This window comes from Rana temporaria, chromosome 7, assembly GCF_905171775.1.
Source record: "Rana temporaria chromosome 7, aRanTem1.1, whole genome shotgun sequence".
NCBI lineage: Eukaryota > Metazoa > Chordata > Amphibia > Anura > Ranidae > Rana > Rana temporaria.
In genome coordinates this window covers 169899507-169911797 of record NC_053495.1, presented here as the reverse complement: position 1 = coordinate 169911797, position 12291 = coordinate 169899507, and the positions used below count along the sequence as shown (strand labels likewise).

At 51.4% G+C, this 12291-nt stretch overlaps 2 protein-coding genes across 3 annotated transcripts in view; one reads left to right on the top strand and one right to left on the bottom strand.

The window, feature by feature from the left end:
• Positions 1–7742, bottom strand: part of LOC120945884 (NADH-cytochrome b5 reductase-like) — a 43309-nt gene extending 35567 nt beyond the window's left edge. The window contains exons 1-2 of one of the 2 annotated variants that reach the window (XM_040360432.1): positions 7641–7742; positions 3323–3508 (exon numbers count right to left, since the gene is read on the bottom strand). In XM_040360432.1, the coding sequence (XP_040216366.1) occupies positions 3323–3505 (183 nt within the window). In that variant the 5' untranslated portion in view covers positions 3506–3508; positions 7641–7742. The remainder of the gene's footprint in view (positions 1–3322; positions 3509–7640) is intronic. The other variant, XM_040360433.1, reaches the window with a different exon arrangement.
• The window catches only part of MRPL37 (mitochondrial ribosomal protein L37), a 29719-nt gene continuing 25115 nt past the window's right edge, over positions 7688–12291 (top strand). The window contains exon 1 of the mRNA XM_040360430.1: positions 7688–8057. Within this exon, the coding sequence (XP_040216364.1) occupies positions 7730–8057 (328 nt within the window). The 5' untranslated portion in view covers positions 7688–7729. The remainder of the gene's footprint in view (positions 8058–12291) is intronic.

The following is a 12291-nucleotide window of genomic DNA, read 5'->3' as shown; positions in this document are numbered from 1 at the left end:
CGAAGGGAACATTAGCATTCAGCAATGAAAGACACTTGTCCAATTAACCCTTTGAGCTCAGAATACAATGTGGTACATCCAATTGTGACAAGCCATGCAGTTCCTTGTAGTCCTCATGAAGATTATAACTGTCCCGGCAGCATAGTCCATGATCCGTTACAAAGTCCATAAACGGACTTGTAATAAACGGACGAACGGAGCGGACGTGTGAAAGGACCCTAACTGTGGGGGGGGGGGGGGAGACAGATCGGTGTTCCTGCTTAGCAGAAACACAGAGGGCCAGATCCACGTAGCGGATCGTAATTTTCGGCAGGCGTAGCGTATCGTAGTAACGATACGCCGCCGCAACTTTGAGAGGCAAGTGCTGTATTCACAAAGCACTTGCCTCTAAAGTTACGGCGGCGTAGCGTAAATCTGCCGGCGTAAGGGCGCGCAATTCAAATGGATGAGATGGGGGCGTATTTTATGTTAATACGTCTTGACCCGACGTAAATGACATTTTTTTTTAACGGCGCATGCGCCGTCCGTAGGGGTATCCCAGTGCGCATGCTCCAAATGAACCCGCAACACGCCAATGCTTTTCGACGTAAACGTAATTCTACGCAAAGCCCTATTCGCGAACGACTTACGCAAACGAAGGAAAATTTTCAAAATTCGACACGGGAAAGACGTCCGTACTTAACATTGAGTACGCCTCATATAGCAGGGGTAACTTTACGCCGAAAAAAGCCTTACGGAAACTACGTAAAAAAATGCGCTGGCCGGACGTACGTTTGTGGATTCGCGTATCTAGCTAATTTGCATACTCGACGAGGAAATCTACGGAAGCGCCACCTAGCGTCCAGCGTAAATATGCACCTTAGATCCGACAGCGTACTAAGACGTACGCCAGTCGGATCTAGCCCAGCTTCAGGCGTATCTTGTTTTGTGGATACAAAACAAAGATACGCCAGAGCAACCTAGCAGTTACGCGGCGTATCAATAGATACGCCAGCGTAACTGCTTCGTGGATCTGGCCCAAAATCTCCATCTTCCCCTCTCACAGAATGGCGGTCCGCCTTGCTTATATAGGCTGTTTTCTCCCTCTCTCTGGGACAATCGGTGGGTCCACCGAACCAGCTGATTGGCTCTCGCTGTGTCCAATCACATAGTTATTGTATAGTTGGCTTCCCGGCCTTATAAACCAGCTATTCTTCACACAGAATTAGAATAGGTCGATCATTTTTCGACCAATCTGAATTCAAATTGTTCTGAAAATATGTAATTTGTTCGAAAATTTATAGAAATGAAACAAAACTAAAGGAATCAACAAAACAAAACTAGTAACATAACAAATCTTTCCGAAACAAGTACTAGATTCAGATAGGAGATACGACGGCGTGTCTCCTGATACGCCGTTGTATCTCTAAGGCCAGCCGGTCGTATCTATGCGCCTGATTCAGAGAATCAGTTACGCATAGATATCCCTAAGATCCGACAGGTGTAACTGTGTTACACCGTTGGATCTTAGGCTGCAATTCCAGGTCGGCCGCTAGGTGGCGCTTCCGTATCTTTTACGCGTCAAATATGCAAATGAGGAGTTACGCCGATTCAGAAACGAACGACCGCCCGGCGCATTTTTTTTATGTCGTTTGCGTTCGGCTTTTTCCGGCGGAAAGTTATCCCTGCTATATGAGGGGTATGTGCGGCGTATCCTATGTTAACTAGTTACCGACCGCCCACCGTCGTTATACGTCATCACTTTAAAGATGAATATCTCGGTAACGGCAGCAGCTGCTGCCACAATCGAGATATTCATCTCTTCAGTGGGCGGTCCGGTACACGATAACGGCGGTCTCCGCGGCGGATTCGCCGCGAGATCGCCGTTATCGGCGGCGGGAGAGGGCCCCCCCCTCCCGTCGCTCTCCCGCGCCCTCCGCGGCGGAGGCGATCGGGACCGTTCGGCTGGTGACGGGACTGAAGGAAAAATCTCCTTCACCCGTCCCCATAGCTCTGCTGGGCGGAAGTGACGTCAAAACGTCAGTCCCGCCCAGCGTCTTAAAGCAACATTTTTTTTTTTTGTCATTTGAAAAAATGACATTTACAAATTTTTTTTTTTTTTTTTTTTGCATTTAAGCCTAAATATGAGATCTGAGGTCTTTTTGACCCCAGATCTCATATTTAAGAGGACCTGTCATGCTTTTTTCTATTACAAGGGATGTTTACATTCCTTATAATAGGAATAAAAGTGATAATTTTTTTTATTTTTTTTTTATTTCAGTGTTAAAAATTTTAAAATAAATAAAAATAAATGCGAAAACCCCCCAAAAAAATGTTTAAAGCGCCCCGTCCCGACGAGCTCGCGCGAAGAAGCGAACGTATACGCGAGTAGCGCCCGCATATGAAAACGGTGTTCAAACCACACAAGTGAGGTATCGCCGCGATCGTTAGAGCGAGAGCAATAATTCTAGCTCTAGACCTCCTCTGTAAATCAAAAAATGCAACCTGTAGAATTTTTTAAACATCGCCTATCGAGATTTTTATGGGTAAAAGTTTGACGCCATGCCACGAGCGGGCGCAATTTTTAAGCGTGACATGTTGGGTATCATTTTACTCGGCGTAACATTATCTTTCACAATATATAAAAAAATTGGGCCAAATTTATTGTTGTCTTATTTTTTAATTTAAAAAAGTGAATTTTTTTCAAAAAAAGTGCGCTTGTAAGACCGCTGCGCAAATACAGTGTGACAAAAAGTATTGCAATGACTGCCATTTTATTCTCTAGGGTGTTAGAAAAAAAAATACATGTTTGGGGGTTTTAAGTAATTTTCTAGAAAAAAAATGTTTTAGTCTCGTAAACACCGAATCTGAAAAACAGGCCCGGGGCTAAAGTGGTTAAGTATGGCCGTCGTTCCCGCGCCGAGTTTTGAAATTTTTACGTCGTTTGCGTAAGTCGTTCGCGAATACGGCCGGACGTAATTTTTGTTAACGTCGAAACCAATGACGTCCTTGCGACGTCATTTGGAGCAATGCACGCTGGGAAATTTAGCGGACTGCGCGGGGACGCGCCTGATTTAAATATTACACGCCTCCTACCCGCCGAATTTGAATTGGGCCGGGGGATTTACGCTACGCTGGCGCAACTTTACAGGCAAGTGCTTTCTGAATAAAGCACTTGCCTCAAAAACTTGCGGCGGCGTAAAGTAAATCAGATCTAAAGATCCGCGTAACCTATCTGAATCCAGCCACGTATGTTTCCGTTCTGCACAAGTCTAGTCTGCGGATGGAAGCTGCCAATGAATGTGTCTGATATGAAGAATGTGTAGACCCCCCGTGTTATTACCTCTTTGTCTTTGGTTCTCCTGAGGATTTGGGGGTCTCCCCTGTCTCTGGCCTTCTCCCACAATTCCAGGTCAGCTTGATAGATATCATAGACACAAGGGGAACAGCCACTGCCGCAGCACTGAGCCGGGGTGGGCTCCACGGGTCTCAATTCCTGCCAGTCAGTGCCATCGGGGTCACCCATCACCTGCAGAGCACAGAACATCTTATAGAACACGGACGCCGTTTATTACAAAAAGCAGATCGGGTGGATGGGGCCCAGGTCAGGAAACGTTGAAGAGTAATGCCGCGTACACGCGATCGGAAATTCCGTCACGAAAAGTCCGATGGGAGCTTTTGGTCGGAAATTCCGGCCGTGTGTAGGCTCCATTGGACTTTTTCTGCCGGAATATTCGTCAAGAAAAATTTGAGAGCTGGCATTTTGGAGGATGGATGGACAGGGAACTATAATTCAGGAGAGGGACAGTGTTGGAGGAGGGAGAGGACTGTAGTCCAGATGAAGGAACGTTTTGAAGGATGGATGGACAGGGAACTATAATTCAGGAGAGGGACAGTGTTGGAGGAGGGAGAGGACTGTAGTCCAGATGAAGGAACGTTTTGGAGGATGGATGGACAGGGAACTATAATTCAGGAGAGGGACAGTGTTGGAGGAGGGAGAGGACTGTAGTCCAGATGAAGGAACGTTTTGGAGGATGGATGGACAGGGAACTATAATTCAGGAGAGGGACAGTGTTGGAGGAGGGAGAGGACTGTAGTCCAGATGAAGGAACGTTTTGAAGGATGGATGGACAGGGAACTATAATTCAGGAGAGGGACAGTGTTGGAGGAGGGAGAGGACTGTAGTCCAGATGAAGGAACGTTTTGGAGGATGGATGGACAGGGAACTATAATTCAGGAGAGGGACAGTGTTGGAGGAGGGAGAGGACTGTAGTCCAGATGAAGGAACGTTTTGGAGGATGGATGGACAGGGAACTATAATTCAGGAGAGGGACGGTGTTGGAGGAGGGAGAGGACTGTAGTCCAGATGAAGGAAACGTTTTGGAAGATGGATGGACAGGGAACTATAATTCAGGAGAGGGACAGTGTTGGAGGAGGGAGAGGACTGTAGTCCAGATGAAGGAACGTTTTGAAGGATGGCTGGACAGGGAACTATAATTCAGGAGAGGGACAGTGTTGGAGGAGGGAGAGGGACTGTAGTCCAGGAAAAGGACAGTTTTGGAGGATGGATGGACAGGGAACTATAATTCAAGAGAGGGACAGTGTTGGAGGAGGGAGAGGACTGTAGTCTAGATGAAGGAAGGATGGACAGGGAACTATAATTCAGGAGAGGGACGGAGTTGGAGGAGGGAGAGGACTGTAGTCCAGATGAAGAAAACGTTTTGGAGGATGGATGGACAGGGAACTATAATTCAGGAGAGGGACGGTGTTGGAGGAGGGAGAGGACTGTAGTCCAGATGAAGGAACGTTTTGAAGGATGGATGGACAGGGAACTATAATTCAGGAGAGGGACAGTGTTGGAGGAGGGAGAGGACTGTAGTCCAGATGAAGGAACGTTTTGAAGGATGGATGGACAGGGAACTATAATTCAGGAGAGGGACAGTGTTGGAGGAGGGAGAGGACTGTAGTCCAGATGAAGGAACGTTTTGGAGGATGGATGGACAGGGAACTATAATTCAGGAGAGGGACAGTGTTGGAGGATGGATAGACGGAGGACAGTAGTCCAGGAAAGGACTAGTGTTGGAGGAAAAAGACAGGGGATTGTAGTCCAGGAAAGGGACAGCTTGGGAAGATGAAGGGACAAAAGATTGTGGTCCAGGAAAGGGACAGTGTTGGAAGAAGGAAGGACAGAGGATTGTAGTCCAGGAAAAGGACAGTTTTGGAGGATGGAGGGAGAATATTGCAGTTCAGGAGAGGGACCGTTTGAGAGGATGGATGGACAGGGTATTGTAGTCCCGGAGATGGACAATGTTGGAAGAGGGAGAGAACTGTAGTCTACATGAAGGAAAGTTTTGGAGGATGGACAGGGAACTATAATTCAGGAGCGGGATGGAGGAACAGATGACAGTAGTACAAGGAAAGGAGAATTTTGAAGGAAGCAGGGAGAGGAATGAAGCTCAGGAGAGGGACGGTTTTGGAGGATAGAGAGACAGAGGATTGTAGTCAAGGAAAGGGATGGATTTAAAGGAAGGAGGGAGAGAATAGTCCATGAATAATACAGGTTTAGAGGAAAGAGGGAGAGGATTGTAGTCCAGGAAAGGGACAGTTTGGGAGGAAGGAGAGAGAGGATTGTAGTCTAGTAGAATGACAGTTTGGGAGGAAGGAGGGAGAGGATTGTAGTCTAGGAGAGGGACAGTTTGGGAGGAAGGAGGGAGAGGATTGTAGTCTAGGAGAGGGACAGTTTGGGAGGAAGGAGGGAGAGGATTGTAGTCTAGGAGAGAGACAGTTTGGGAGGAAGGAGGGAGAGGATTGTAGTCTAGGAGAGGGACAGTTTGGGAGGAAGGAGGGAGGGGATTGTAGTCTAGGAGAGAGACAGTTTGGGAGGAAGGAGGGAGAGGATTGTAGTCTAGGAGAGGGACAGTTTGGGAGGGGGGAGAGAATTATAGTCTAGGAGAGGGACAGTTTGGGAGGAAGGAGGGAGAGGATTGTAGTCTAGGAGTCGGACAGTTTGGGAGGAAGGAGGGAGGGGATTTTAGTCTAGGAGAGGGACAGTTTGGGAGGAAGGAGGGAGGGGATTGTAGTCTAGGAGAGGGACAGTTTGGGAGGGAGGGGATTGTAGTCTAGGAGAGGGACAGTTTGGGAGGAAGGAGGGAGGGGATTGTAGTCTAGGAGAGGGACAGTTTGGGAGGAAGGAGGGAGGGGATTGTAGTCTAGGAGAGGGACAGTTTGGGAGGAAGGGGATTGTAGTCTAGGAGAGGGACAGTTTGGGAGGGAGGGGATTGTAGTCTAGGAGAGGGACAGTTTGGGAGGAAGGAGGGAGGGGATTGTAGTCTAGGAGAGGGACAGTTTGGGAGGAGGGAGAGGATTGTAGTCCATTAAAAAGGCAGTTTTGGAGGGTTAAGGGACAGAAGACGGTAGTCTAGGAGAGGGACAGAGGATTGTAGTCCAGGGTAAGGACAGTGTTGGAGGGAGGAGAGAGGATTGTAGTCTAGGAGAGGGACAGAGGATTGTAGTCCAGGGTAAGGACAGTGTTGGAGGGAGGACAGAGGATTGTAGTCCAGGGTAAGGACAGTGTTGGAGGGAGGACAGAGGATTGTAGTCCAGGGTAAGGACAATGTTGGAGGGAGGACAGAGGCTTGTAGTCTAGGAGAGGGACAGAGGATTGTAGTCCAGGGTAAGGACAGTGTTGGAGGGAGGACAGATGCTTGTAGTCTAGGAGAGGGACAGAGGATTGTAGTCTAGGAGAGGGACAGAGGATTGTAGTCCAGGGTAAGGACAGTGTTGGAGGGAGGACAGAGGCTTGTAGTCTAGGAGAGGGACAGAGGATTGTAGTCCAGGGTAAGGACAGTGTTGGAGGGAGGACAGAGGGTTGTAGTCTAGGAGAGGGACAGAGGATTGTAGTCCAGGGTAAGGACAGTGTTGGAGGGAGGACAGAGGCTTGTAGTCTAGGAGAGGGACAGAGGATTGTAGTCCAGGGTAAGGACAGTGTTGGAGGGAGGACAGAGGGTTGTAGTCTAGGAGAGGGACAGAGGATTGTAGTCTAGGAGAGGGACAGAGGATTGTAGTCCAGGGTAAGGACAGTGTTGGAGGGAGGACAGAGGCTTGTAGTCTAGGAGAGGGACAGAGGATTGTAGTCCAGAGGGAGGACATAGGATTGTAGTCTAGGAGAGGGACAGAGGATTGTAGTCCAGGGTAAGGACAGTGTTGGAAGGAGGACAGAGGATTGTAGTCTAGGAGAGGGACAGAGGATTGTAGTCCAGGGTAAGGACAGTGTTGGAGGGAGGACAGAGGCTTGTAGTCTAGGAGAGGGACAGAGGATTGTAGTCCAGAGGGAGGACATAGGATTGTAGTCTAGGAGAGGGACAGAGGATTGTAGTCCAGGGTAAGGACAGTGTTGGAAGGAGGACAGAGGATTGTAGTCTAGGAGAGGGACAGAGGATTGTAGTCCAGGGTAAGGACAGTGTTGGAGGGAGGACAGAGGCTTGTAGTCTAGGAGAGGGACAGAGGATTGTAGTCCAGGGTAAGGACAGTGTTGGAGGGAGGACAGAGGCTTGTAGTCTAGGAGAGGGACAGAGGCTTGTAGTCTAGGAGAGGGACAGAGGATTGTAGTCCAGGTATAGTAGAAGTAGAACACAGTGACATTCTGTGTAGATCTCACTCACACATGCTCAGACCTCTCCCCATACACAGTCACACACTGACTCTTCCCCTCCAGTGACAGTCCATTTCCCGTCATCCTCTGCGCCCCAAGATGGCGGCCTCCATGCTGCAGCCGGTGTCCGGGCGCTGTGTCCGGGGCCCGGGGCTCCGCTGTCTCAGTGTGTCCTCCCGGTGTAGTAGGAAGCAGCAGACGGTACAGCCCCGAGTGAAGACGGAGCCCCCGGAGATCCCGGGCCTGGAGCGGATCACATACGCGGACCGGGGTTACTTCCTCCCCTGGCTGGCCCGGCCCAACTTTCCCCGATGGAGTCGAGGCTGGCACGATCCCCGGCAGGACCCAAGTCCGCCCCACCAGGACATGCCACTCCACAAGGACACCGAGGCCTATGTCTTCAGTGCCAAATGTCGTCTGATGGGAGGTACGGGGGGCAAGGTGACCCTGGGGGGCTGAGAACTCCGGAGAGGAGGGGGGTTAGTGACCTGAGGATGGCGCTGGGTGGCAGAGTGTGTCGTTTCGAAGACGTAGTTGGGCGCTGGGTGACTAAAGACGCAGCAGGGTGCTGGGTGACCTGAGGAAGAAGCGGGGAGACCCAAGGACAGAGCCAGGCGCTAGGTGATCTGAGGACGGAGCGAGGGGCTGGGTGACCTGAGGACGGAGCGAGGGGCTGGGTGACCTGAGGACGGAGCGAGGGGCTGGGTGACCTGAGGATGGCGCTGGGTGACCTGAGGAGGGAGCGTGGCGCTGGGTGACATGAGGACGGAGAGTGGCGCTGGGTGACCTGAGGACGGAGCGTGGCGCTGGGTGACCTGAGGACGGAGCGTGGCGCTGGGTGACCTGAGGACGGAGCGTGGCACTGGGTGACCTGAGGACGGAGCAGGGCGCTGGGTGACCAGAGGAAAAAGCGGGGAGACCCAAGGACTGAGTGTGGCGACCTGAGGACGGAGCGGGGCGCTGGGTGACCTGAGAAAGAAGCGAGGAGACCCAAGGATGGTGCTTGGTGATCTGAGGATGGAGCGGGGCACTGGATGACATGAGGATGGCACTGGGTGACCAGAGAAAGAAGCGGGGAGACCCAAGGATGGTGCTGAGTGATCTGAGGACGGAGCGGGGCACTGGATGACATGAGGATGGCACTGGGTGACCCAAGGACGGAGCGTGGCGCTGGGTGACCAGAGGAAGAAGCGGGGAGACCCAAGCATGGCGCTGGTTGACCTGAGGACGGAGCGTGGCGCTGGGTGACCTGAGGACGGAGCGTGGCGCTGGGTGACCTGAGGACGGAGCGTGGCGCTGGGTGACCTGAGGACGGAGCGTGGCGCTGGGTGACCTGAGGACGGAGCGTGGCACTGGGTGACCTGAGGACGGAGCAGGGCGCTGGGTGACCAGAGGAAAAAGCGGGGAGACCCAAGGACTGAGTGTGGCGACCTGAGGACGGAGCGGGGCGCTGGGTGACCTGAGAAAGAAGCGAGGAGACCCAAGGATGGTGCTTGGTGATCTGAGGATGGAGCGGGGCACTGGATGACATGAGGATGGCACTGGGTGACCAGAGAAAGAAGCGGGGAGACCCAAGGATGGTGCTGAGTGATCTGAGGACGGAGCGGGGCACTGGATGACATGAGGATGGCACTGGGTGACCCAAGGACGGAGCGTGGCGCTGGGTGACCAGAGGAAGAAGCGGGGAGACCCAAGCATGGCGCTGGGTGACCTGAGGACGGAGCGTGGCGCTGGGTGACCTGAGGACGGAGCGTGGCGCTGGGTGACCTGAGGACGGAGCGTGGCGCTGGGTGACCTGAGGACGGAGCGTGGCGCTGGGTGACCTGAGGACAGAGCAGGGCGCTGGGTGACCAGAGGAAGAAGCGGGGAGACCCAAGGATGGCGCTGGGTGACCCGAGGATGGTGCTGGGTGATCTGTGGACGGAGTGACATGTAGCTGACCTGAGGATAAAGCGGGGTACATGGTGACCCAAGGGTGGAGTGGAGCAACCTGAGGATGGAGCAGGGCGAAGGGAGACCCAAAAGTTGAGCTGGGTGATTTCTATATCCATGCAAAAACAGTCTGAATGAAGGAATCTTCCCTGCCCACTATTGTATCTTGACAGTCAACACCAATAAAGACGGCTTCTGATTGGATACAACCTCTGTCTGGCAGACAATTTCCTACCTGATTCCTTTTGATTTTCAGATCAAAGGATTTTGGGTGGGAGACCCTCTGACCCTCTCCCACTGACCCTCTCCCACTGACCCTCTCCCTCTGACCCTCTCCCTCTGACCCTCTCCCTCTCTGACCCTCTCCCACTGACCCTCTCCCTCTGACCCTCTCCCTCTGACCCTCTCCCTCTCTGACCCTCTCCCACTGACCCTCTCCCTCTGACCCTCTCCCACTGACCCTCTCCCTCTGACCCTCTCCCTCTCTGACCCTCTCCCTCTGACCCTCTCCCACTGACCCTCTCCCACTGACCCTCTCCCACTGACCCTCTCCCTCTGACCCTCTCCCTCTCTGACCCTCTCCCACTGACCCTCTCCCTCTGACCCTCTCCCTCTGACCCTCTCCCTCTCTGACCCTCTCCCACTGACCCTCTCCCTCTGACCCTCTCCCACTGACCCTCTCCCTCTGACCCTCTCCCTCTCTGACCCTCTCCCTCTGACCCTCTCCCTCTGACCCTCTCCCACTGACCCTCTCCCACTGACCCTCTCCCACTGACCCTCTCCCTCTGACCCTCTCCCTCTGACCCTCTCCCTCTGACCCTCTCCCTCTGACCATCTCCCTCTGACCCTCTCCCACTGACCCCCTCTCCCTCTGACCCTCTCCCTCTGACCCTCTCCCTCTGACCCTCTCCCACTGACCCTCTCCCTCTGACCCTCTCCCTCTGACCCTCTCCCTCTGACCCTCTCCCTCTGACCCTCTCCCACTGACCCTCTCCCTCTGACCCTCTCCCACTGACCCTCTCCCACTGACCCTCTCCCACTGACCCTCTCCCACTGACCCTCTCCCTCTGACCCTCTCCCACTGACCCTCTCCCTCTCACCCTCTCCCTCTGACCCTCTCCCTCTGACCCTCTCCCTCTGACCCTCTCCCTCTGACCCTCTCCCTCTGACCCTCTCCCACTGACCCTCTCCCTCTGACCCTCTCCCACTGACCCTCTCCCACTGACCCTCTCCCACTGACCCTCTCCCTCTGACCCTCTCCCACTGACCCTCTCCCACTGACCCCCTCTCCCTCTGACCCTCTCCCACTGACCCTCTCCCTCTGACCCTCTCCCACTGACCCTCTCCTTCTGACCCTCTCCTCAACTTGACAAAATTTGCTCCATGTATGGCGAGCTTTTGGGAAGGGAAGTTAATTGAAAACAATAAACCAGGTACAGTATTTAATGATACGCAAAGGTTATGTACACAGATATAGAACATACCTATAAAGATAATAACCTAATAATTGGTTTGCTGACATGTTAACATTTTAAGTCGATCTCCAGGCAACAGAAAACGTTTTCCCATGCAGTGCATGGGTTAATTGCTTGTTTTTGTCTAGAAGTTTGGAGAGAGGAGATATACTTGCCTAATCCTCCGATCCTCCCGGCACAACACCCCCGCACTCCAGAGGTCTTGAGTTGTAGACTGTTTCTATTGTCATCAAGCCCAGAGCAGGCTCCATAGACCAGGAACAGTGCTGGACAGTGGGGGAGCACAATTTGTGGGTGGAGCGGGGGATCAGGTGAGTATGAGCATTTACTAAAAGAAGACAAGCAGTTGACCTGTGCAATGTGATGCAACCTGACTCAAACCTATTTTCTTTTGGGCTTTCAAAATTTAGAAAGAAGAAAAGAGAGCACCCACGTTGCCTCATCCGTAGAAATACAATGAAGAAGGAACCCAAAAAGGTGATCCCAGGTCGGACTTTAACAGCACAGTAAACAATAAGGATATAGAAAAATAATAATATTTATTGGAACATGGAAACGTACAGTAGTGTAAAAAGGGACATGAAAAAAGGTTAAAAAAAACATATACATAAAGATAAATAGTATATGATGTGAGCCCTAGTGTGTCAATGTGTTTCACCATTGGGCTTCATCAGGACACATTTGGGATTCGTTGTTTAAAGGGAAAGCTTGTCTCACTATCTTGCAGGAGAGTAAAAAGTAGTTAAAGAAGAAGTATTATCCAATATAGAAGAAAAGGTTGGCTCACAATAAGAGCAATTCTTGTGACAAGGAGTCATAGGAACCAGCTACTGGCTCATACATTAAAGCAGGGTTTGACAAATTTGCTTGGAATCTAGGAGCCAGCTAAAAAAGTTAGGAGCCAGAAAACGCGCCCCGTCCCGCCAAGCTTGTGCGCATACGCGAGTAGCGCCCGCATATGTAAACGGTATTTAAACCGCACATGTGAGGTATCGCCGCAATCGTTAGAGCGAGAGCAATAATTCTAGCCCTAGACCTCCTCTGTAACTCAAAACATGCAACCTGTAGATTTTTTTTAAACATCGCCTATAGAGATTTTAAAGGGTTAAAGTTTGTTGGCATTCCACGAGCGAACGCAATTTTGAAGCGTGACATGTTGGGTATCAATTTACTCGGCGTAACATTATCTTTCACAATATTAAAAAAAATTGGGATAACTTTACTGTTGTCTTATTTTTTTATTAAAAAAAGTGT